The 26,715-nt window shown below is 40.6% G+C and overlaps 1 protein-coding gene across 2 annotated transcripts in view; it reads right to left on the bottom strand.

The window, feature by feature from the left end:
• Positions 1 to 4,517: 4,517 nt before the first annotated feature.
• The window catches only part of LOC140211213 (RNA-binding protein 5-like), a 43,566-nt gene continuing 21,368 nt past the window's right edge, over positions 4,518 to 26,715 (bottom strand). For both annotated transcript variants that reach the window (XM_072280822.1, XM_072280823.1), the window contains exons 11-25: positions 24,900 to 24,997; positions 24,026 to 24,113; positions 23,290 to 23,376; positions 20,171 to 20,261; positions 18,158 to 18,246; positions 17,540 to 17,615; positions 17,303 to 17,394; positions 15,981 to 16,145; positions 8,227 to 8,376; positions 8,043 to 8,126; positions 6,744 to 6,938; positions 6,573 to 6,647; positions 6,386 to 6,483; positions 5,833 to 5,962; positions 4,518 to 5,034 (exon numbers count right to left, since the gene is read on the bottom strand). In XM_072280822.1, the coding sequence (XP_072136923.1) occupies positions 4,909 to 5,034; positions 5,833 to 5,962; positions 6,386 to 6,483; positions 6,573 to 6,647; positions 6,744 to 6,938; positions 8,043 to 8,126; positions 8,227 to 8,376; positions 15,981 to 16,145; positions 17,303 to 17,394; positions 17,540 to 17,615; positions 18,158 to 18,246; positions 20,171 to 20,261; positions 23,290 to 23,376; positions 24,026 to 24,113; positions 24,900 to 24,997 (1,644 nt within the window). In that variant the 3' untranslated portion in view covers positions 4,518 to 4,908. The remainder of the gene's footprint in view (positions 5,035 to 5,832; positions 5,963 to 6,385; positions 6,484 to 6,572; positions 6,648 to 6,743; positions 6,939 to 8,042; positions 8,127 to 8,226; positions 8,377 to 15,980; positions 16,146 to 17,302; positions 17,395 to 17,539; positions 17,616 to 18,157; positions 18,247 to 20,170; positions 20,262 to 23,289; positions 23,377 to 24,025; positions 24,114 to 24,899; positions 24,998 to 26,715) is intronic.

Genomic DNA, 26,715 nt, shown 5'->3' with positions numbered 1-26,715 from the left:
TCTAATTTTTTTTCAACCCTCTGTTACGGATCAAGCCTATCTGGTCTGGAAAGCCAAAGGTATAACACGATTTTGTGATCTATTTTTAGATAATTGTTTCATGTCTTTCGAACAATTATCTAATAAATATAATTTACCTAGATCTCACTTCTTTAGATATTTACAGATTAGAAACTTTTTAAATACTGTTCTTACCACCTTTCCGAATCTATATCCAATGGACATTATGGAAAAAATTTTAGATTTAAATCCCTCTCAAAAAGGTTTAATAGCAATTATTTATATTATGAATTTATGAAAATTAATCCAGATATATCTAATAAAATTAAAAACAATTGGGAAAGGGAACTTAACCTCATGTTACCTATAGAGAAATGGGAAAAAAAATTTTTCAATTAGTTAATTCTTCCTCTATGTGTGCTAAACATGCATTGATACAGTTTAAAGTAGTACATAGGGCTCATATATCTAAGGATAAATTAGTTTGTTCTTATTCTAAAATAAATCCTATATGTGACAGATGTCATTCTGAGAGAGCTTCCTTAACTCATATGTTTTGGTCATGTCCTTTGTTGAAGAAATATTGGAAAGATATCTTTGATATTACTACAACTGTTTTGGATATTGATTTACAACCTCACCCTATTACTGCAATTTTTGGTTTACCAATAATAGAACAAACTCATTTGACCTCTTCATCTTGACAGATGATCGCATTTGTTAGAAGATCTATACTATTAAATTGAAAACAGATTAATCCTCCTACTATATTTCAATGGTTCTCTCAAACTATGTCATGTTTAAAATTAGAAAATATTAGAAGTGTCATTTATGTTCCTTCTATTAAATTCGAAGAGACTTGGAGGCCATTTATTCAATACTTTCATATGATGTAGTTTGAGCCTCTCCAAATCTATTCTGCTACTTTTAAATATGTGGAGAGAGGAGGGGAGTTAATGGCACCGTTGGTTTTATCTGATGTAAGATAATAGCCCATTTCTTCCTTTTCTTTTTTTTTAGGTTAGTTGACTAGTTTGATTTAGATTAGGATTTTTTTTCTTATTGGGGCATTTTTTTTCTCTTTTCTTTTTCCAGGATATTTTTGTACTTTTTTTTCTACATACTACTATATTTGTACTCTGTAAGATTTTGGGAGGTTACTATCCGTGTATTAACTGTGTTTATATCCTTGTATACTAATTATTAACAATGTAATCCCAATAGCTTTGTATCAATTTCTTGTAATGTTTGAGATTAATAAGAAGATTGAAAAAAGAGAGTACAAAGCTTTTACGTACCTGTCAGAATAGAATGTAAATATAACCCTTGTGGCTAAAGGGATCAGGGGGTATGGAGGGAAGGCAGGTACAGGGTTCTGAGTTGGATGATCAGCCATGACGTGGAATTAAAATATGTGGCCCTTCTCGCAATTCCTCCGTCTCCACTGCATCTGCTCTCAGGATGAAGGCGATGTCTTCCTTTTTAAAGAAAGGGGCTTCCCTTCCTCCACCATCAACTCCGCCCTCAAACGCATCTCCCCTATTTCACGCACATCTGCTCTCACCCCATTCTCCTGCCACCCCACTAGGGATAGGGTTCACCTTGTCCTCACTTACCACCCCACCAGCCTCTGGGTCCAACATATAATTCTCTGTAACTTCCGCCACCTCCAACGGAATCCCACCACTAAGCACATCTTTCTCGCCTGCCCCCCCCCCCATTTTCTGCAGGGATCGCTCCCTATGCAATTCCTGCGTCCATTCGTCCCCCCCCCCATCCCTCCCCACTGATCTCCCTCCTGGCACTTATCCTTGTAAGCAGAACATATGCTACACCTGCCCTTACATTTCCTCCCTCACCACCATTCAGGGCGCCAGACAGTCCTTCCAGGTGAGGCAACACTTCACTTGTAAGTCGACTGGGGTGGTATACTGCGTCCGGTGCTCCCGGTGCGGCCTTCTATATATTGGTGAGACCCAACACAGACTGGGAGACCGTTTCACTGAACACCTACGCTGTCCACCAGAGAAAGCAGGATCTCCCAGTGGCCACATATTTTAATTCCACGTCCCATTCCCATTCTGAGATGTCTACCCATGGCCTCCTCTACTGTCAAGTTGAAGCCACACTCAGGTTGGAGGATCAACACCTTATATTCCGTCTGGGTAGCCTCCAACCTGATGGCATGAACATTGACTTCTCTAACTTCTGTTAATGGCCTTCCACCCATTCTTACCCCATCTTTTAAAAATTTTTGTTTTTTCCTTTTTTTCCTCTCTCTCTCCCTCTCACAATAACTCATTGCCTGCTTTCCATTTTCCTCTGGCGTTCCCCTCCCCCTTTCTTTCTCCCTAGGCCTCCCATCCCATGATCTTCTCCCTTCTCCAGCCTTGTATCCCTTTTGCCAATCAACTTTCCAGCTCTTAGCTCTATCCCTCCCCCTCCCCCTTTCAAATCTCTTACTATCTATCTCTTCTTTCAGTTAGTCCTGACAAAGGGTCTCGGCCCAAAACGTCGACTGTGCTTCTTCCTATGGATGCTGTCTGGCCCACTGTGTTCCACCAGCATTTTGTGTGTTTATGGTTTATAAGTCAGTGAGTCTGGCATCAGTTGTGGGAAAATTATTGGAGGGTATTCTGTATATATGTGTTTGGATATACATTGCCATGTGTGACACCAAGCAGAGGAACCGGACAGATGATGCTAATGAGAGAGATAAGAAAAACAATGGAGAAACATTCAAAATGCTAATAAGAGAGAAGAGAGGGATTAACAGGAAAGAAACACAATTCAGATATTGACAGACCAGTTGCTTTGAACCTGAACTGTTTGAAGTTTGATGAACAGGTGATACCCCAGCAGGGGGATAAAAGGAGCAGGTTTGCTAAGGCATGAGACACACGAGACCCTGGAAAGAGCAGTGTGCCCCAACAAGTTGGTGGAGTTTGGAGGACTGGTTCGCAGGAACTGACCAGAGGCTCACAGGGTGTAACGGTACGATCGGTGGGAACCTAGGGTGTGTGTCTGCCCTTGCCTGGATGCCAGGTTCACCACGGAAGAACGATCATACCCGGAACAGAGGGGTCACAGTCGGTGACTATAGTGGAATTAGAAGACATCAAAACGAGCGTTCCATTTCTGCTGGTTTGGCAACCCAGTTACAGGGTATGTAACAACATGGACTAATTAAGGATAGTCAGCATGGCTTTGTGTGTGGTAGGTCACATCTAACCAATCTCAGTTTATCAAGGAAGTTACCTGGAAAATGAATGAAGGCAATACCATGGATGTTACCTACATCAGCGGTCCCCAACCACCGGGTCGTGAGGAAACGATACGAGTCCACTGCACCTTTCCTCATTCCCTATTACGCACTGTTGAACTTGAACATAGGGCTGCCAACTGTCCCGTACTAGTCGGGACATCCCGTATATTGGGCTAAAATGGTTTGTCCCATATGGGACCGCCCTTGTCCTGTATTTCCCCTGCTAAGGTAAAGCGTTCCTACGAAACCTTTCATGCTGAAATGGCGTAAAGCGAAGAAGCAATTACCATTAATTTATATGGGAAAAATTTTTGAGCGTTCCCAAACCCAAAAAATAACCTAACAAATCGTACCAAATAACACATAAAACCGAAAATAAGTAACACTAACATATAATAAAAGCAGGAATGGTATGATAAATACACAGCTTATATAAAGTAGAAATATTGTATGTACAGTAGTCGGGAAGATGAAGGCAAAACCGATTTGTCGAGAAAAACCCTGCTAGTATTTTTATAACTACTTATATACATGTACATTTCTAAGTGACCACTGTATGTATGTGTGTGTGTGTTTGAGTGTCTTCTAGTGGTTACAGTACTTTTTGGCGTGTGCCTGCGTGCGTGCGAGTCTGTGCGTGGTGATGTCTTTTTCATGGCTTTTTACAAGGCATGAAGCGAGAGAGAGACCGTGTGGTGCGCCACTCCTCACACAGACATTTTCGCAGTACTTTTCCCTTTATTTTACGAGGTCGAGTTGCGATCTCGACACTCAACCGGGCACGGATGGAAAGCGTACTTGGGAGTGGACCCGACTGGTTTCGAACCTGGGAATCTCCACTCCCGGGTCCACCAGCCTGCCAATGGTCATAGTACTTTCTATCATCTGGGAAAGCTCTGAAAGGTTCTCTGGGTATTGCATTATTTAAATAGGGGCTACCCAATAGGTTAACTCGTATCTACAAATGCGAATGGAATGTTTCTTATCTGTGGGTATACAAAAAAGCTGACCACGTGGCATTGCCTCCGTTTGTTTCTTCCCTCCCTTCTGCTTGTTACTGCCTGCGTCCAATTTTCTTTGTTCTATTAATACTTAGTACAATGATGGCAAAGCAACAAGTTTCGTGCCTCTTTCCTGACTTTCCTAAACGACGTTGGATTAAAACTTCAGGATCCAACACTTCTTTACTATCCCTTTACTCAAATACCCTGAGTTTCAAAATCAGTCCTGCAGTTTGAGACTCTTTATTGACTTCCAAATAAACAAATAACTTATTAGCACCGAGGAATTTATTTAAGGAACAAAAGAAAGGAAGTAGAAAGAAACAATTATTCAAAATAATCAGGTTTACAGCTATCGCCAAATCTGTACAAAGGCCGCTGTGACTATATTACAGAATGTACAGCATGCTGGTTTAATATCAAAATCCACATGAAACAAATATTCTCCAAGTATGTCATGTCTACCAGCATTTTATAACCTCCAGTTTTACAAGGTCATAATTAAAAAGGCTGAATTGTTTTTTTTTTGTTAGAAGTCAAAAATATAACGAAAGCAGGAAGTGAAAAAGATGACACACAAATATGCTTCCTTGGCACAACAGAACAGTTATAATATTTACATATTAACACATAAAGAAAATGTTATTCCATTTCTGAGAATCGGGCAAACATGGCTTTTCGAACTGCATCTTTATAGGTATCGGCAGTGTTGACACCATAAGTGCTTCCGCGTGTCCCAAGTCCAGCTCCTTTCATTCGCAACTGTGCCTGTTCCAAGAAGATTCAAAGCTGTTTTTAATACCATGCAGTTCAAAATGAACAAAACCATATTCTCAAGTAGTTGGAACATGTTAAGCCACAAACAGTTAACTTTTAATTTTCAATAATATTCATGCTGCCATTGATTCTGTTTTCTGTCCCTGCCATTGGGATAATTGCTCTTCCATGCTGATTTGCTTATTGTGCAGCTGAACCTGGGATGGTTAGCGCGACAGTGTTACAGCTTGGGACGATGGAGATCGGAGTTCAATTCCAACGTTATCTGTAAGGAATCTGTACGTCCTCCCCATGAATCTGTGGGTTTCCTCCAAGTACTCTGGTTTCCTCCCACAGTTCAACCTGTACCAGTTAGTAGGTTAACTCGCCACTGTAAACTGTCTGGTGATTAGGCTGGGGTTAAATCAGTGGGCTGCTGGCAGCGCAGCTTGAAGGACCTATTCCATGCTGTATCTCTAAACTAAATAAGCAAATCTATTTTCCTCTGGCTGCATAGTATTCTAAATAAGTTTGCAAGTGTAACTTGGATAGAAATGATCTTGTAATCCCTTACATCTCTTCTCCACTTCCTTCTCTACAATCATATTCAATATTACCCACCACCTGAGAACGCCCACCAGCTCCACAATAATCCTATTGAGGAGAAGTTAATGAATTCTGCTACCATTTTGAATTCTGAAATCAAAATGTGGTCTCCTAACAAACTCAACCAGTGCCCAAGTAATACAATCTCTTGCAAATGAATTATCTACCTATGTATTTATATTCCTTAATAGTAAAAAAACAAACCTCAATTGGTGCAGTAATGCCTTGTTGGTTTCGCCCAAGTCCTGAACCTTCCTTCCAGCCCATAGCTTGCAACATCCGGCTTCCAATATTATCACTACCAATGCCATCTTTGGTTGGTTGTTCAAAATCACTGCTCAAAGAAAAGTAAGAATTTGTAATGGAAGAGAATTTTGTTATACCCTTCACACTGCCATTTATACAGAGAAAGCTTTTTCAAGTATAAAATACATTTAAATTTGACACAAGGATAATTTAGGAAACAAGGTGCCAAGGTCAGTGATGTGCAAGAAATGGAAGATTCCTCGTTGCAGAGTAAGAATGATCAAAGACAACAGAGTAGTTGCACGCAGGTGATACACAAAACAAATACCCCCAGTAGTGAAGATACAGGCTTTATACACATAGCATCAAGTATCCATTTCAGATGACACAGCAGAGGCATGAAATGTATTGATACTGTTTATTGTGGATGGCTGGAGAAATCAATTAACAGATTATCAGTAAACTGGGAATGATACACAAGAAGGAACCAAAAAGGAACGAAATCACTCACACAACTTGTGGTGCAAAGAACTTCTTTCTCTTGGGTTCTGGAGGCTCTGGAATCCCATATTTCTCTCTCCTCTCTGCTGCTCTGTCTCTGTACTTCATCTGTGAAGAGAGAAAATATAGAGATATACTAAATTACGCTGAAACACAAGCACTACAGAATTTACTCTACATGATATAAGTGATCATACCTCTCTCTCCGTTTTCTCTAAAGCTTCAAGTTCTAAATCAGTCATTTTTGCTCTTCTGTAAATCTCTAAATTTTGCTTTGTGGCAAAAGAAAACAAAGAAACATATAAATTAAGGGTTCTTTTAAAGTACTTCAAACCTACCTAAAAATGTGTGTTGTGAGATCTACGTACCTTGTGCAGTTCAGAGAGCTGCTGGTGTCTGATGAGTGTCTCTTTACTTGGAAACTGCCGTCTACACAAAAGGCAGGCCAATTTCTTCCAATCTGTTAGCTTCTCCTCTCCTTCCTCAGCCTTTTCCTGCTCTTCTTCAGTGTCACTTTCTCCACTGTAGGCTGCCACAAGCCCTTGCTGAGGACTTGCTTTACTCTGAATTAACATACAAACAAAAGTCTATTCACACACCTCAAGTACAAAAGTAAATGCGAAATACAAAAGATCTTTGTAAATGCGAACACTTTTTAAACTGGTAATTCAGTGTACAAATAATTCCTGGCAGTTTTGCATCTGTTGTTTCTTTTACAGTGGATACAAACATTCAGCAATAAAGACTAAAATCATATGTATCAGATTGGATTATAAACTGTTTAATAGTTATCTACAAAAGCACTAAGTATGCTATGTGACAAACACAGATGAAACAACCAAAAAAATTGCTCCCTCATATATCTGCATCCTCAAAAGTTACTTTGATACACAAACAAGAGAAAGTCTGCAGATGCTGGAAATCCGAGCAACATACACAAAATGCTGGAGGAACTCAGCAGGCCAGGCAGCATCTATGGGGAAAAAGTACAGTCAACTTTTCTAGCAGAAACCCTTCGGCAGGACTGGAGAAAAAAAGCTGAGTAGTAGATTTGAAAGGTCGGGGGAGTGGAGAGAGAAACACAAGGCGATAAGTGAAACTTGGAGGGGGAGGGATGAAGCAAAGAGCTAGGAAGTTGATTGATGGAAGAGTTGAAGGTCATGGAAGAAAGAAGAAATGGGGGTAGGAGTACCAGAGGGAGGCGATGGGCAGGCAAGAAGATAACATGAGAGAGGGACAAGGAGATGGGAAATGAATGGTGGTGGGGTGTGTGGAGGCGGTGGCATTACTGGAAGTTTGAGAAATCGATGTTCATGCCATCAAGTTGGAGGCTACCCAAACGGAATACAAGGTGTTATTCACCCAACCTAAGTGTGGCCTTATCCTGACAGTGAAGGAAATCATGGATGGACACATTGGAATGGGAAATTAAATTAAAATGGGTGATCCATCAAATCTACTCAGCTTTTTTTCTCTCCAATCCTATTGAAGGGTTTCGGCCTGAAACGTCGACTGTACTTTTTTCTATAGATGCTGCCTGGCCTGCTGAGTTCCTCCAGTATTTTGTGTTACTTTGATACACAATTCATTTTAACTTGTTACAGTAATCTGTTCTAGAATGCAGTCACAAGTAGCAAACTACAATAATTCACACAAGCATAATTTACCTTTAGCATGTAGTCATCATCGTCGGGAGCAGATCTCTTCAGGAGCTCGACTGTGGTTGGTGACCTCTCTGTTGACATACCCTGCTGTAAGAGTCACACAAGAATATTTAAAATGATATATATGCTCCTACGCAAGACCATCAGAACTGTAAGCTCACACTCTAAAAGTCAATGAAATTTTCACCTTTTTCTCAAACAAAGCAAAACCTGCATCTGCTGCTGCAGACTCCCTCTTCTCATCTTCTCTTTGTGCACCAATAGGCTGAAAGCTGGCTTTGTTATTTTCCTTCTGTTTGTTCATACTTTTGGCCCATCGCTCCATATCTTTGGCAATCTAAAAAGCCATCAAAGTGCCATTTATTTGGGAGTAACGTAAGCAACAACTTAATTTTAACCATATATATACTAACCAGAGTGTGATAGAAAAATGGATTGAACACACTTGTACATTTATTTTGACACTTCTGGAAATTTTCAAGCAACACACATCAAAGTTGCTGGTGAACGCAGCAGGCCAGGCAGCATCTCTAGGAAGAGGTACAGTCGACGTTTCAGGCCGAGACCCTTCGTCAGGTCTAACTGAAGGAAGAGCTACTACGGCATCTCTAGGAAGAGGTACAGTCGACGTTTCAGGCGCATCTCTAGGAAGAGGTACAGTCGATGTGTTGCTCCTGCTGCGTTCACCAGCAACTTTGATGTGTGTTGTTTGAATTTCCAGCATCTGCAGAATTCCTGTTGTTGTTTGGAAATTTTCAACCAATTTTTGCAATATTTCAAACTTCTAGAAACTTTTCTGCTCAAAGGTTCTCTTAATTTCACAGAAAGGCAATGGAAGTTTAAAGAAAACCAATGGTGAGCCTGTCAATGTGAAGTTGAAGTTCAGAAATGGGGAAGGACTGTGTCTATTGTACGAAGTACCTGCTAAGCTACATCTAAAATACTGTGCGCAATTACTTAAAAAGACATACTGGCATTAGAGGTCAGTTCCTCGATAAAAGGGTACTTCTGTCACAGGCAGGAAAAGAAAACAGTTTCATACATTTTGGAGATTGAAGAATGTAGATGATTATACTGAAACAAACTCCAAAGTGGACAAGATGGGGTCGAAGGTGACATGCGGACGCAGCTAATGGGGTTGATATTGACATGCAGGTGTGACTGACTGAATAATGTTACCATTAGAGAGATAATTTCAAGCATGGAAATGCCATAGGCCCTGTATCTGTGCTGTATTGCCCTTCGACACAACAATTCTATGCTAGCCATGGTGTCCACCCATCTAGATCCAATTTTCTGCATTTGTCCCATATTCCTCCAAACCCATTACATATACGTATCCAACTGCTTCTTAAATTACAGTATTGTACCCGCCTCGCCCAGTTTCTCTAGTAGCTTGCTTCATATGCTGACCACCTCTGTGTAAAAAAGTTGCCTGTTGGGTCCCTTTTAAATCTTTCCCCTCTCACCTTAAACCCCTAGTTTCGGGCACCCGTACTCTTGCAAAAAGACTGCAAACATCCACATTATCCATGCCTCTCAAGATTTCATAATCCTCTATAAAAGGATTTTCGAGGATCTCACCTGGTCCCTGAACTCCTCCATCCTGCTCAAAAAGGCGCAACATCGCCTTTATTTCCTGCTGAGCATCAAGAAAGTTCACCTCTGTCCCAGGATACTGATAGACTTTTACCACTATACCACTGAGAGCATACTCACCAACTGCATCTCAGTGTGGTATGGCAATTGTCTCGTATTGGACCGCAAAGCACTCCAGCATGTGGTGAAAACTGCCCAGCGGTTTATCAGCACCCAATTGCCCACCATTGAGAACATCTACCATAAAAGCTGCCTGGGCATGGCGAAAAGCATTATCAAGGATACATCTCACCCTAACCATCGACTTTTTACTCTCCTCCCACCCGGTAGGCACTACAGGAGCCTCCACTCCCGCACCAGCAGGCACAGCAGTGATACTGCTGAAACTCTCATCACAGCGCTAAGCAGTATTGCATCCGTATTGTACTGTCTCAGTACTTCTATATTTGTGTGCTGTAGCACTTTTTTTATTCGCAGTTATCTTGTAAATAACACTATTCTTTGCATTCAAGATTCTTTGAATCTTGTCAGATGCTAAATGCATTTCATTGGCTTTGTATCTGTACTCGGCACAATGACAATAAAGGTGAATCTAATCTAATCTAATAAAGCCACCTGTCGTTCTCCTACACTGTAAGGAATAAAATTCTAATCTAGACAATCTCTCCCTACAACCTAGGGCCTTTAGGCCTGGCAATACCCCAGTAAATTCCTTCTGCACTCCCTCCAGTTTAACCATGTCTTTCTTATAACAAGGTGACCAAGACAGTACACAGTATCCAAGTGCTGCATCACCAGCTTAAACAGCTGCATAATATGCTAATTGCTATACACAATGCCCTAGATGATAAACGCCAGCTTGTTAAACCTTTTTTCACCATCCCATCTATCTGTGATGCCAGTTTCAACAAACTATGCACGTATACTCATGTGTAGGCACTTCTTAAGAGTGGCAAATCCCTGGAATTCTTTATCCAGCACATTTGTGGAAGTTAGGCCATAAGCTTTGAACGACTAGAGAAGAGGACAGAAATTGATTATATGAACAGCAGGGTAGGGTTGGGGAGAAAAGAGTGGCTTACTTGCATTTATTGAGCATTTATGCCAGACAACCCCAATAGGCCGACCGCGGGCCAGGTCTGGACAGTGAGAACCAAATGTCTGGACCGCATTGACCCATTGGCACCTGTCATAACATGTAAATAAAGCGCGCGCTGCTCTAATTTATTTTAACCTCATCCCACACCGTACAGTTGACCTACGCCCCCATAGAGCGCACTCTCTACGGTCCTCCACTAGACAGCGGCACGCACCAGCTACCTGCCTGACATCTAAGCGAATTGTTACCAGCAGTAAATCACGGACCCAAGACCAAGAACATGGCCTGTGTGAAAAAGCACGAAGTCGACCAGGAAAACTGTCAGTTCAAATCTGACTGGACTGATCAGTTGTATTTTACTGGACCATGCCAATACTAAACTGACATGCTTACTATGCATGCAGTCCGTAGCTGTCTGCAAATCAGAACATCTATAGCGGCACTTCAACACTATGCATGCTGCCAGTTTTAATGCCAACTACCCTGCAAAATCAGATCAACGCAAACAAAAAATTGCAAATATGTTATCATACAAACACTCCGTTTCTACTATCTGTAAGTCAACATCTGCACAAGAGAGCGTAACAGCTGCATCATTGCATGTGTCATGGAATCTTGCCAAAGCTAAGAAGCCATTCGCTGATGCCGAGTTGTTTAAAACGTGTGCAATTGATATGGTTGGCGAAGTTTTACGTGATGATGAGAAAACCAAGAAAACAGTTGTGGAGCTATTAAAGACGGTGCCATGGCAGAAAACTTCAGGGAACGATTTGAAAGCTCCCCTAACTCTCAGGTGACATCCTCTTCTTCCTGAGACAGCTGTTCTCCGTTTTGGCTGACGGCCAGTGGACTGCAGAGGCCAAAAGACTGGTGCCTTCCATAAATGAGGCAACTCTTCAGATGGAGGTCTTGGAAATGGGAACATCTGATTTGCTCAAAGCACAACACAAGGATGTTAAGGTGAGTAACTTTTGGATCAATGTGGTTCCCCAAGCTCAGTTCAAAGACAAGAGAACTACTGCAATGCTCCTACTCATACTGTTCCCCTCCACGTACATATGTGAACCATTGCTTTCTTCAATAAACTCTATTAAGAACCAGGACAGAAACAAGACTCTCCAATGTACATCTTGGCCAGTGCCTCAGGATGGCCACAACAAAATACAGGCCCACATCAAAAGGATTGCCTCATCCCGTCGCTGTCACATCTCTCACCGATTGGTGAGTGAATCAAGCAACACACATCAAAGTTGCTGGTGAATGCAGCAGGCCAGGCAGCATCTCTAGGAAGAGGTACAGTCGACGTTTCAGGCCGAGACCCTTCATCAGGACTAACTGAAGAAAGAGTTAGTAAGAGATTTTAAAGTGGGAGGGGGAGGGGGAGATCAGGAGAAGACAGGAGGGGGAGGGATGGAGCCAAGAGCTGGACAGGTGATTGGCAAAGGGGATATGAGAGGATCATGGGACAGGAGGTCCAGGAAGAAAGACAACGGGGGGGGGGGACCCAGAGGATGGGCAAGGGGTATAGTCAGAGGGACAGAGGGAGAAAAAGGAGAGTGAGAGAAAGAATGTGTGTATAAAAATAAATAACGGATGGGATATGAGGGGGAAGTGGGGCATTAGCAGAAGTTAGAGAAGTCGATGTTCATGCCATCAGGTTGGAGGCTACCCAGACAGAATATAAGGTGTTGTTCCTCCAACCTGAGTGTGGCTTCATCTTTACAGTAGAGGAGGCCGTGGATAGATATGTCAGACTGGGAATGGGATGTGGAATTAAAATGTGTGGCCACTGGGAGATCCTGCTTTCTCTGGCGGAAAAAGCGTAGGTGTTCAGCAAAGCGGTCTCCCAGTCTGCGTCGGGTCTCGCCAATATATAGAAGGCCACATCGGGAGCACCGGACGCCAGCTGACTCACAGGTGAAGTGTCGCCTCACCTAGAAGGACTGTCTGGGGCCCTGAATGGTGGTGAGGGAGGAAGTGTAAGGGCATGTGTAGCACTTGTTCCGCTTACAAGGATAAGTGCCAGGAGGGAGATCAGTGGGGAGGGATGGGGGGACGAATGGACAAGGGAGTCGTGTAGGGAGCGATCCCTGCGGAAAACGGGGGTGGGGGGGAGGAAAAGATGTGCTTAGTGGTGGGATCCTGTTGGAGGTGGCGGAAGTTACAGAGAATAATAAGCTGGACCCGGAGGCTGCTGGGGTGGTAGGTGAGGACCAGGGAGACCCTATTCCTAGTGGGGTGGCGGGAGGATGGAGTGAGAGCAGACGTGCGTGAAATGGGGGAGATGCGTTTAAGAGCAGAGTTGATAGTGGAGGAAGGGAAGCCCCTTTCTTTAAAAAAAGGACATCTCCCTCGTCCTGGAATGAAAAGCCTCATCCTGAGAGCAGATGTGGCGGAGACGGAGGAATTGCGAGAAGGGGATGGCATTTTTGCAAGAGACAGGGTGAGAAGAGGAATAGTCTCCGTAATTATTCTCCGTAACTTCCACCACCTCCAACGGGATCCCACCACTAAGCACATCTTTCCCTCCCCCACCTCTGCTTTTCGCAGGGATCGCTCCCTACGCGACTCCCTTGTCCATTCATCCCCCCCATCCCTCCCCACTGATCTTCCTCCTGGCACTTATCCTTGTAAACGGAACAAGTGCTACACATGCCCTTACACTTCCTCCCTTACCACCATTCAGAGCCCCAGACAGTCCTTCCAGGTGAGGCGAAACTTCACCTGTGAGTTGGCTGGGGTGATATACCGCGTCCAGAGCTCCCGATGTGGCCTTCTATATATTGGCGAGACCTGACACAGACTGGGAGACCGCTTTGCTGAACACCTACGCTCTGTCCGCCAGAGAAAGCAGGATCTCCCAGTGGCCACACATTTTAATTCCACATCCCATTCCCATTCTGACATGTCTATCCACGGCCTCCTCTACTGTAAAGATGAAGCCACACTCAGGTTGGAGGAACAACAACTTATATTCCCTCTGGGTAGCTTCCAACCTGATGGCATGAACATCGACTTAACTTCCGCTAATGCCCCACCTCCCCCTCGTACCCCATCCATTATTTATTTTTATACACACATTCTTTCTCTCACTCTCCTTTTTCTCCCTCTGTCCCTCCAACTATACCCCTTGCCCATCCTCTGGGTCTACCTCCCCCCCCCCCCCCCCCCCACCGTGTCTTTCTCCCCGGACCTCCTGTCCCATGATCCTCTCATATCCCCTTTGCCAATCACCTGTCCAGCTCTTGGCTCCATCCCTCCCCCTCCTGTCTTCTCCTGATCTCCCCCTCCCCCTCCCACTTTAAAATCTCTTACTAGCTCTTCCTTCAGTTAGTCCTGACGAAGGGTCTCGGCCTGAAACGTCGATTGTACCTCTTCCTAGAGATGCTGCCTGGCCTGCTGTGTTCACCAGCAACTTTGATGCATGTTGCTTGAATTTCCAGCATCTGCAGAATTCCTGTTGTTTGTGGTGAGTGAATCAATTTATTTCTGTCTATTTGCCAATCTTATTGTGGTATAATATTACAACAACAATACTGATAATTTCATTTACACCTACACTTCATACTTCAAATGCTACATAGCTTAATTAAAAAGAACAAATAAATTAAATGAGAGAACAGAAACAGTGGAAAAGGCAGTACTACTAAAACCCTTTGAGTGGAAGAGAAGTGGTGAAGACTACCATGTTTTGTGTGTGTGTGTGTGTGTGTGTGTGTGTGTGTGTGTATTTTAAGTCCCAGATGAGTTTTCAATGTGACAGCTAACAGTTGTGATAGGTAGAGTCACAATTAAATGGTTGGTTTTGGACTTACTTTGTTTCAAGAGTGCATTTTTTTTCCTTGGCTTCGAGAATCTCAGGTCTAAATTATTACTACTACCACCACCACTACTACTAATAATAATAAAAATGGTAATAACAGCAACAACATCTGGCCATAAAACAACTTACTAGCGCAATGAAAAAAAAACCCTGGACGTTTTGACCCTTGGCTTGGCATGCTTGACATAATTTGGCCCTTCTGGAAAACTAATTGGGGAACCCTAATTTATGCCTTTATATTCATTCATAGGGATCATAATGCTCTCAGTTTGAGAGAAAAGAAACAAGGTTGTTGTAATATGTTGAAATCTCTGGCCAATTGAGAAATATTTATTCTGTTTGTTTCTGGTAGGAAGTTACATTCAGGAATTTGAGAGATTAATATACAAAGACATAGCCTTGAATAGCATTTCCAATAAAAGAAAATATTGAATTTTACAGGGCAGAAGGAACTAGCATAATGATTAGCTGGCTGTTGGTATGATCATCCTCATAGGGACAATGGGTAAATTTGTTACTATATGTCAGGTTTAGGAAGTTCCCTAATTGGTTTTGATGAATCAGAATCAGTTTAGTATCACTGTCATGTCATGAAATTTGTTGTTTTGTGGCAGCAGTACATTGCAATACATAATAATAAAAGTGTATATATAAAACAAATATATAAAAATAAGTAAGGTAAAAATAGCAAGGTAGTGTTCATTGCTTCACTGTCCAATCAGAAATCTGATGGTGGAGGGGAAGAAACTTCCTGAAATGTTGAGTGTGTCTTCAGACTCCTGTACCTCCTCCTTGATGGTAGCAATGACGGCATGGCCTAGGTGGTGGGGTTCCTTAATGATGGATGTCACCTTTCTGAGGCATCACCGTCTGAAGGTGTCCTCAATACTAGGGATTCTAGTGGCTGGGTTTACAACTTTCTGCAGGTTTTCCCAATCCGGTGCAGTGGCCCCTCCATAACAGATGGTGATACTGCCAATTAGAATCAAGAACCAACTCTCAAGTGAATAGGTGGTCAGCAAGGTCCAAGGCAGATAATATTAAAAACAGACCCGAGTACGTGTTGGTTTGTGTCGAACAAAAAGAAATCCCAAATTTATAGTTGCTTGGTCCAGTACAGACAGGGTAAAATAATTATTTTTTCCTCTTTCACAAGATGGAAAGCAGCAGAAATGGGAGTTTATTTTAAAACATACTGAAGACTGGAGAAATATACATTCTTTTTCACAAGGTTTCAATGCTACTGATATATATAGTACTCGTATATTCAGATACTGAGCATCACCAGAAATACCTTCCTCCCACTCCCAACTGCAGATAACATGAGCCCATTTATGCATGGGTAACAACACGACTCAAAATACTGATCTGTTTATAAAAATACTTTTTAAATTGTGGGTGGGCATTTTTTTTTTTTTACCTGCTGTGCTGTTTTGTTCTTTGGTTTCTCTTTCTTCTCTTTACCATCTTTGTTAGTTCCCCCAGCAGTAGTATTCTGCAGTGCACTAAATTCTGATGCAGGTAAGTACTTCTGTTTTTCTCCATCCCAATACAAATACTGTTGAGTTTGTGCATTGTAGTAGTACTAAAAAAAAAAGTTATAAAAAGGTCTTCAATACACTTTTGATTTTAAAGCTATTGAAAAGATAACAGCAAAAGGTAAATGAACATTGGGTCACCACAGTAGCATAGCAGAAGGCCAAGAGCTGGACTTGGTTGTCAGAGGCTATTTGAGTAGCATGCCATTTGGGATCATTTAATTGGCAGTGGAAGCTTGTCCCTACTGCCACTCTTAGCCTTCACACGTGGCTTAGCTACTAAGCCTGGCGGAACAGTTTCTTCTGACAGGAGAAGGGGCAAAGGCAGGTTACTGGCAGCTTAAAACCAGTCGTTTTGAGGAGATGGGGCTTGTCAGCTGCCATTGGTAGCTCATCCAGAAGAAAACTTTGATCTCAAACTTTCGCTGTCTCACAGCTATACTCACTCATGGAGAAAGCTTCAGGAGTAAACACTAGGGAAAAATTCAGAGCTGGAGTCCCTAAGGCAGTCTACATTGAGTTTAACACTGGCAACTTCTGTGACACTGATAGTGCCCAACTACCAGTCTCTGCCATTCCTTTGGGTTCATCAGATGTGCGGAGAGGCGGTGCTTTCTACATGGGTAACAGCTTGCTTTCCATATTGTACTGCTCTGGCTTGCATAGCTAGACTGCTAGGACAGAACATCCAAGGTCAACCCTGAAAGATGGAGGCCTCATCAAATTGGTGGGTGGCTTGGAGGCACTGTATCTCTACTAAATGGCAATCTAAACATTCTTCTAACCATAACTTGACTACTACATTTTGAGAAGCAGACGTGGTTCTAACCTCAACTCTGGAAGCAACGTAACACGTTGCTGCATTTCACTATAAACCAGTGGGGTGGTGTATTATTGGAGACTGGTTGTTCAGATGATGCCAGACTAATTATTAGAAAGAGGTGAAGTGCTAAGCCATTAACCATAGCAATTAAACGCTAATGGAGGAATTAATATGGTCATTTATCTCACTAATATGTAGGACCTTGCTCTGTTAAAGTAGGATTCTGTGCTTACATCACTAAATGTTGCTACTATACTTTTGGGGTAATTTTTATGAACTGCTTTTGAATAACCTAATGGTTTGATAAGTATATACAGTATTAAGTTATCTTTCTAATGAAACAGACATATTTGCAAAGCTAACAAATTTAAGTGCTTTTACCTGAGAGTTCGGATCATAGTAAAGTCCAGACTGCTGATCATAGTAAAAACCAGAAGATTCATCATACTGGTAATTGGAAACATCAGGTACAGCTATAAACAAGCATAATAAAATTATTTCAAAAGAACCATCATTCTTATTAACTTGTGAAAAACAAACAGCTGGCTGGATTTCAAAATATAACTTCCGAAAAGATTTGTAGAAAGTATGCATATTATGTAAAACTAAACCACTTACAGAATTTAGAGTCTGTAGGTGCAGTATTTGAAACTGTACTCTGTTGACTAGTTGAGCTTTGCTGCCCAGCATCTACCTGATATACGCAAAAACAAAATCACTTTTAATATGCACCCAATTTAAATATAGGTACAAAAGACTTCAACAACCAACAATCACACAAATAGCCTCAGGCTCTAGGCATCCAAGCATATTGGGAGGTACCTGTGACCAGATCCATCACCCTTGAAAGCCAATAAATTATTTTAGTCATAAGGACCTAAAATGGTGAAAAGCTAACAAAGCTTTTGAAAACCTAAATGTAAATTGCTTTATATACCTTTGCCAAAATCCAAGAATGGAATGACAAGATTACTGCTTTGTAACTATCCAAGAAAGCCATAAAATGTAGAAAATGCTAAAGGTTTATATTCATAGTAGTGGCTGTGGAGATAACTACTTTCCAGCAGCACATCAAGAATGAGTAGCTTTCTAAATACCAAAAAAACACCAAGTATGTAGTTGAAACAGCCAATGCTCTGAAGGTACTTAATGCTAATGCATAATTAAATCTGAAGATGGGACAAACAGAGGAGCAAAAAAAAACTTATAAGATCAATTACTGATAAGTAACCTCACCTGAGCATTTTGCAGGTAGGGTTGAGCATGACTTGAATATATCTGAACCTGTGATACAGGTGTATTTGCTGAAGTGCTGACAGGAGTACCTGCAAAAAAACAAAATTTTTGGTTTTGAACACACCAATTAATACAGATGAAGCACCAGGTCTAAAAGAATGCTATTTAAAACAACATATTTTAATATTTTAAAAAGACTATCATGACTTCACATTATGCCACTTTATAACTTAGATTCTTTATCCCACCAAACATTCCACCTGCTGTTCACTGAATGAACGTGTAAAGCAAGCATAAGACTGATTCCTATTGGCAAGTCAAATCTTTGAAATTCCTACACAGGAGAGCAATGATTCCAGATGGCAGCTCACCAGCATCTTGTTTTGTATGATCAGGGTCAGAAAGTAAAATTCTATCCTTTCCAGCAATAAGCATATTCCATAAATGGAAAAAAAAATTCAGTAAAACACTAGACTGGCCCATTGTTTTAACTGGAATTTCAACTATATAACCCAAGCAGGCAATTCTGAGTTTAGGAAGCACATCACAATCTACACTAAATTCAATCCAGTACATTGGCTAATATAAATGAAATTCCAACCATTTCCTATCTTGAGATTTTTTAATGCTCAGGAGAGTGGAACTGCAGTTTCTACATTGCATAGTACTGAACTTCTAAAAATGATAAAACAAGCCATTGCTTGTTCTTTTTACATAACCTTTACAAAAATTAATTTAATCCTAAACTTGATTTAGGGAATAATTTAAACGTGTGATTCAAAATTAAAATTACTAAATTAAGAATCCAGTGATTAAAATATGTCAAAGTATAGCTGAGCTGAATACTCGAGTTCTCATCTAAAGGTTATCGGTTCAAAATTATCTATTCAGACAAAACCTCTATTTCCCCTACTGAGTATTTTTCTAAAGAACAAGTAGACAGTGTGAAATACAAGTGTAAGCTTAAACAAAGGCTTCCTGAACTCCAGATGCTAATGCCGGTATCTATAACAGAAAAACAAATAAAATAAAATAAAACAAACACACACTCACACCCACCCTTGAATGTGTGGTGACCACAGAGTGCCATTGGAATGCACTTAAATGCTCCGTTAGCATCAGTCAGTGACCACCGCATTATGACCATTGAGTCCATACTGAATTCACAAATCACTACCCAAGAACTGGAGACATGGAATAAAATTTGCTCTTGCAGAATTATGTCAGAAACAGTAAACACAATTTGCAAAAATAACTACAAAATTTGTCAATTGTTTTATTTTTAGTGGGTCAATAAGAAATGGATATGATGTTACCACAATGACTGGATTGGTGATTCCTCTTTTGCCACACCCTTTCCAGACTGAGGACGTGAACGTACGTCTCACAGCAAATGCCACGCAGATGAATAGAGCAAATCACTGCACTGTTCTTGTTCTCAGACCAGAGAGGACACAGGAGAGGAACTCAGCCGTGACTGCCATTAACATTGACATGGTGATGTCAAATCTTATTATCCCACAGCAGAGTGAGGAAAAATAAAGTTTCAAAATTTATTGCTACTTTCATACATGCCTTGTCCATCCTTCCAGTCTAATAGTGAACTCACAGATAAAATTGGCTTAAAATGAGAGAAAAACATGTTGAAAGAATGGGAAATATCACCAATGGGAAAGAGGGGCTTGCATTACAAAAAAATGCAATGCAGATTATTTTCTAAGAAAGCACACCCTGAGTAACGCGGGACTCGACATAACGGAAGAACTAAGATAAAGTTTAAGTATTCTTGAGCCATCATTTAAGTAGACTGAATTGCTGTAGGTGAACAAAGATTGGCAAGCTGAAAGGTTTTAAGCTGATTTATACAAGAGAAAAAAATTGTGCATTTGTCAGGATTTAAAGTATTGACATGTGTAATTTCTTCTTCAGCTAAACCTGATTTAGTAAAGGAATAACATTGCACCAACCTCTCAATTCAGTCTTTCTTTCTGAAAGAGAACGCTGACACCCTACCTGTGAGAGTAGCTGCTGCCTGGTATGTGACTGGAGGCTGTTGACTGGGGTCCACAGAGCCTTGTTGAAAGTACTGGTATTCCTGCGAGTACTGTGCCGATTGCACATATTTCATGGTTAGTGTGGTGCACACAGAAGAACTAATTAAGACTGCACTTTAGAATATCCGTACATAAAATACATACAAGGCACCACCCTGGGTTTCCCAGTGAAGTAAAACTCAATGCTGTGGCACAGACTGGAATTTGTAGTTTTATTTTCTCCTCTTCAGAGGTATGTTTGCCAGCTGCCAATCCTTAGATAAGTCAAGTAGATAAAACCCATTTCCAGGTTTTTGTCAGTGCTGCTGGCAGCAAAGCCCACAACGGTAGACGTGATGCAACTTCCACTTTCATTTTCCATTCTTTTACTATTGCAAGGAATCACCTTGATTCTGCAACTGCTCCAACACCCCGGCACTGCTTTTCACTGCTCTCCCCACCTCAACTATTAGAAAAATATCAGAGTTGTTGACCTGTTGGTACCTTCAGAAAATTCATGCATCTGGTAAAACTGCATATATGACAAAGATCCTAAAATATCCAAGATAACACACTGAGGACTTGAGCATTCACAAACTATTCAAGTTCTGCATTTACAGATCAAGACTCTGGATCCTTAGAATAGTTAATCACACTGGTCTAATATTTGCAGACTTTCATTAGCTCTGGAGAACAAGCAATATTTATGGTACATCAATTTATGAAGCAAGTGGTGCTTTTAATATGCACGTGGACTCACAGAATATGAATTTTAATTGCCATGCTGTGAAGTTGGACATTTCACAAGCTATGTACATACAAGTCAAAAGCATTAAACTCTAAGGTGAGTTGATGTAGCTATATATTATGTTACAATTAAAACTTTGACTCATTTGGGAAAGCAACTAAGTTGGCATTGGGAAAGAATGAAAAAAATTGTGCTTGAACACCACAGTCCTGTTGGGTGGGAGCCCAAAAATCCTAGACATGTGGGGATCTGATTCATAGGCTGCACTTAAAGAGTATTGTCAACAACTTTGGGCTACATATCTCAGAATGGATGTGTTGTCATTGGAGAGAACACAGAGGAGTTTCACGAGGATGATTCCAGGAATGAAGAGGAGCGTTTGGCATCTTTGGGCCTAAACTCACTGGAATTTAGAACAATGCAGGGGGATCTCATTGAAACACACTGAATGTTGGAAGGATTAGATAGGGTGGATGTGGAGAGGATGTCTCCTATAGTGGGGTATCCAGAACTAGAGGGTACAGCCTCAAAATTGAGGAGCGACCTTTTAGAACAGAGGTAAGAAGGAATTTTTTTAGCCAGACAGTAGTGAATCTGTGGAATGCTCTGCCACAGACTGTGGTGGCGGCCAAGTCTGCAGGAGTAATTAAGGTGGAAGTTAATTTGTTTCCTGATTGGTCAGGGCATCAAAGCATATGGCAAAAAGGTGTATCGGGTTGAGTGAGATCCGGGATCAGCCATAATGGAGTAGTGGAGCAGACTCGATGGGCTGAATGGCCTTATTCTGCTCCTATGTCTAATGATTTTATATTCTACAACTATTCAGCATAATCTGGAAGGTTAGGTATTAATAAAAACCCCAAAGGCATTTCCACATCACTATCCTCACTCTAAACAAAGAAAATGTGTTTTTTAAGAAAAATTTCTGTCAGGGATCGCTGCTGCAGAATTTATACATAAGGGTCCAGTTCAAGAATGCCTTGTTCAAAAATATAATGGTGCTGTACAAATGATGGACATTATAATAGGAAATAGTACAGTTGGGCATAGGCCTCTGGGCATATTGAAATATTATTGAGAAATTATATGAAAATAAACAACATAACAACCCATCTGGGATCATGTGTGATCAGGAAAGGAACTTGGAAACCTTTGCTAAAACATAATTGTTTAGAAGTACACCTTTTGGGTAATACAGTATCACACGACCACTTCCCATTCTTGCTTTCATGACATGATAGGATAGTAACAGCCCTCAATCCCTACAACACTACCCTTCATATCCAACCAAAACACCTCCAGAAAGCTGTTCCAATGTTGCCATTGTAATAATGTTCATATTTTAGAGCATTGCTGGCTGATAAAGACCCCTGGGAGTAGGCAGTGACATGGAACATACAAAAAGTCTTGGACATCTGTGCTATTTTACCAAAAGAATTGCACTCCCAAGTTTAGCAATGCTCTTGGTAAATAGTTGTATGTTGGAGACAACTCTTATAACATTTCTCCACCTAACATCTTAATCTGAAGCTTCACTTAAGAAAGAACATATGCTGTGAAGATGACAAGCTAAGTAAGTGGTGAGAACTGAAACTAGTCTCAGGACAATTATTACAGTTTGGGGAGTTCTAGAGTTTGGAGCTCAATTCTGCTATCGTTCTGTAAGGAGTCTCTGTACCCCGTGGAATGTGTGTGTCTTCTCCAAGTCCTCTGATTTTCTTCCACAGTCCAATGATGTACCAGGTAGGTTAAATGGTCATTGTAAATTGTCCTGTGATTAAGCTAGAGTTAAATCAGGGGTTGTTGGGTGTTGTGGCTTGAAGGGCCGGGAGAACCTACTTCGCACTGTATTGCTAAAAAAAAAATACTATACAATAAGCTATTAGATTCTGCTTTACTTTTAAGAAAGTAAACACTTTTGTTGTCATAAATAGTGCATCCTTTCCAGATAACAACTTTAACAATATTGATTCATTAGAGGCAGGCAGCAGGAATGATTCCACAGCAAGAATTGATTATCCAATGCTATATGCAAAGTATTTTAAAAATGTGTTACTATTCATAAGGCTACTTAACAGGAAAATTAATTGCCAGGTCTACAACAAACTTTAAACATTTCACAGAAATAATCAACTTTACATGGATTCTATCACTATAGTTAATATATGCCATCACACATATCAACTTGATCCTCGAAAGAGCAGTTAACATATTAACTTTCTGGCATTCGACTTCAGAGTGTACAAATTTAACACCTGACTTAATGCTGTAGTGATTGATATACTTGACTCTCAAAGCTGCTACAAAATTTCAAAATGTGCATTTATATTGTCCCTCAATTAATTACCAACCTGTGCATAATGCTGACCGTAGTTGTCTGGGCCAGACTGCGGGAGGTAGCTGTAATCCTGATTCACTGGATCAGAATTTTGTTGAGACTTTACAAAAAGGAAGCAGAAAAGATTTAAAATAACGAAAACGTAAGAATTACCTACAGTACAAATGAACATTTACAGCCACGTTAAGCCACCATGCAATGATTAGTTCAATAGTAGAAAATTAAACCAAAATATATTATAAAAAGGTCAAAGGTTTTGGAATGCTTCCCTTCAATCCACAAACAGGATTCTATAAAGAAATTCAAGCACCCTCTAGGGAAGAGAATTACTTAACGCCGTTTTAGACTGTATATTATCAGCAATAAATATACTAAAGTGTTCCAACTTTAGGCATCAGGATGAACAAAAATAGCTTAGTGTGATGTACTTCCTGACTTCCCTTTCAAGGGACAGCAAGTCTAAAGCTCACTTGGGTATGCAAAGTTCAATAACTAACCTCTTTCACTTAAAAAATTTTTTTTAAATTTCAGATACTTGGTCGGAATTTGAGTACTTTACAAACTTTGTCATTATTACGTAACAACATTAATATGAAAATTAATTATTCTCAAATGAATTGCCACTTTCCAATTTCACTGTATTAATTTGTCCTTTTCATTGTTTCCCAGATTTTTAGTAATTAAACTGGAGAAAATCCCTAAAGAATTAAGTTTACAGAACATGTCTACATAAAACCATATGGTTTTACCTGACTTGATGACCACTGAGCTGCAGCAATAGCTGTACTTGCAACAGTCATAGCATTGATCCGATTTCCATCGCCAAGAAAGAGATCTCTGAATAGAAAAGCAAACTGACCATTAACAATTCAAATTAAACTAAATTGTCATTAAATTTTAACCCAAATCAAATCCAAGTCCATAATTGACTGAACATGAACTAATTAGCCATCTTTTTGACAGCGTTCTATAATTTACATACAAAGTGTGCAAAATCAGAATGACCAAGTGACCTTGGAATGGAACGGAAAGCAAAGCTTCATCTGAATGACACAGTAACTGAGTTCAGCTAGATTGTTGGATGAGGCCAATATGCAATGTTCTGACAATAAAAATGAGAGAAAGGAAGAAAGACAAATTAAATCAAGTTCTGCTGCTGTGCCCTTGTCCCAACTGCTGGTTAAGGGTACACACAAATCTTAAAAATCAAATCTCAGACTGTAGTTCCACACAGTGGCAGGCTGAGAAACTGAGCTGGGAATTTCCTAGGATTTCAAATGTCAATGTACACCTAAGTCCTATGTAGGAGAGCATGGAGTGACTATTAGGGAGGTAAGAAGGATCACAGCGACTGCTACCCTAAAATTTGGCAAAAAGTTCCAACCTAAGCTCTCAGTCAATGACTTCAGTTGGTGGCACAAAGATATGGAAACAAGATTGGATTTAAAAATTATTTCAAGCCACCCCAGAATCCTCGATCCTCAAACAAAATGATCCAAAGCAGCACAGGCAGAAACCTGGGATCAGATTTCCCAACTCACAATCTCTAGCTGAAGCAATTGTGTGCTGCAATGGTGTCAATGCCAGTTAGAAAGCAAGTTTAGCTTTAGTTCAGTTACTTACTTCCTAGCACTCTTTGCAAAATCAACGCCAATAGTTTTGCCATCAACGCTCAGAGGTGGCTGCAAGGACTGCAAGATTTGAAGAAGCTGAGATGCCTCCTGTGAATGTTGTAAAGAAAGGAAGACAGTGAGTGGTCAACTTAATGCCGTTATAAATGCTTTCTCCTGATGTCCACTACAGCTCGTTAAATGAAAACGTTGCTCATTTTAGTTTCAATAGTAGTAATATCCCTTAGCACGTATGCAGTACCCTTCCTGTATAAGTACCATTTTGGGCTAATTCTAGAACACTTTCATCAGTTAGGTTCAAACTGTTTTACAAATTAATTCTAGTCTAAATTTAATCAAAAAGATAAAAAAAAAGTAGTCAAAAACATTATTTGCTCAAAGAAATAGGTATATAAAATCATTCTGTTCATAACAGTTCCAGTCCATTTTCACACATGCAATGAAAGTGGTATCCATTTGCATAGCTTCTAGTAGCTACAAGTGCTTTACAGATCCATAAGACATAGGAGCAGAATTAAGCCATTCAACCCATCGAGTCCACTCTGCCATTTTATTATAGCTAATCCCGGATCCCATTCAGCTCCATACACCCGCCCTCTCACCACATCCTTCATACCCAGAATCACCATTGTGAATCTCCTCGGGACTCTCTCCAATTTCAGCACATCTGTTGGCAATACTCCAACTGCAGCATGACTAGTGTCTTTTAAAGCTTCAACATTATCTCCTTTTCTCTTATATTCTATTCCCCTTAGAATAAATGCCAACATTGTATTCGCCTTCTTTACCACAGACTCAATCTGTGAATTAACCTTCTGGGAGTCTTGCACGAGGATTCCTGAATCCTTTTGCATCTGATGTTTGAATTTTCTCACCATTTAGATAAGTCTGCACTATTGTTCTTTTTACCAAATTGCATTATCATACATTTCCCAACACTGTATTCCACCTGCCAAATTTTTGCCCATTCTTCTAATTTGTCCTACTGCAATCACATTGCTTCCTTAGCACTATCTACTCCTCCAACTATCTTCATGTCATCAGCAAACTTTGCACAAAGCCATCAATTCCACTATCTAACTCACTGACAAACAATGTGAAAAGTAGTGGTCCCCTGAAGAACATCACTAGCCACTGACAGCCAACCAGAAATGCACACCCCCATTCCTATTCACTGTCTCCTGCCTGTCAGCCATTTCTCTATCCATGCCAGTAAATTTCTTGTAACACGGTAAGATTTTATCTTGTTAAGCAGCCTCACGTGAGACACTTTGTCAAATGGTGAAAATCTAAGTAAATGACATCCACTGCCTCTCCATCGTCTACCCTGTTTGTTACTTCCTCAAAGAAATCTAATAGGTTTATCAGGCAAGATTTGCATTTACAGAAATTATTCTGGTCCAGGTGACTTATCCACCTTAAGATCTTTTAGTTTGTCCTGCACTTCTTCGTTTGTAATAGCAATGACATTTACTCCTGCTCCCTGATATTCACCAATTCTGGCACACTAGTGTCTTCCACAGTAAAAACTGAAGCAAGGTACTTAAGATAATCTGCCATTTCTTGGTCCCCCATTACTACCTCACAGGCATCATTTTCTAGTGGTCCATTATAAATTCTAACCTTTTTTTCTTTATAGAAAAAACTTCTAGTATCCTGCTTTCTTATTGACTAGTTAGCCCTCATATTTCATTTTTTTCTGTTCTAGCTTTTTTAGTTGCCTTTTGTTGGATTTTAAAAGCTTCCCAATCATCCAACTTTCCACTCGCTTTCGCTAACATATGCCCTTTCCTTGGCTTTTTTGCAGT

The sequence above is a fragment of the Mobula birostris genome, chromosome 16, assembly GCF_030028105.1.
Source record: "Mobula birostris isolate sMobBir1 chromosome 16, sMobBir1.hap1, whole genome shotgun sequence".
Classification (NCBI taxonomy): Eukaryota; Metazoa; Chordata; class Chondrichthyes; order Myliobatiformes; family Myliobatidae; genus Mobula; species Mobula birostris.
The sequence above is the reverse complement of the archived record's forward strand: the minus strand, read 5'-3'. Positions and strand labels throughout refer to the sequence as shown.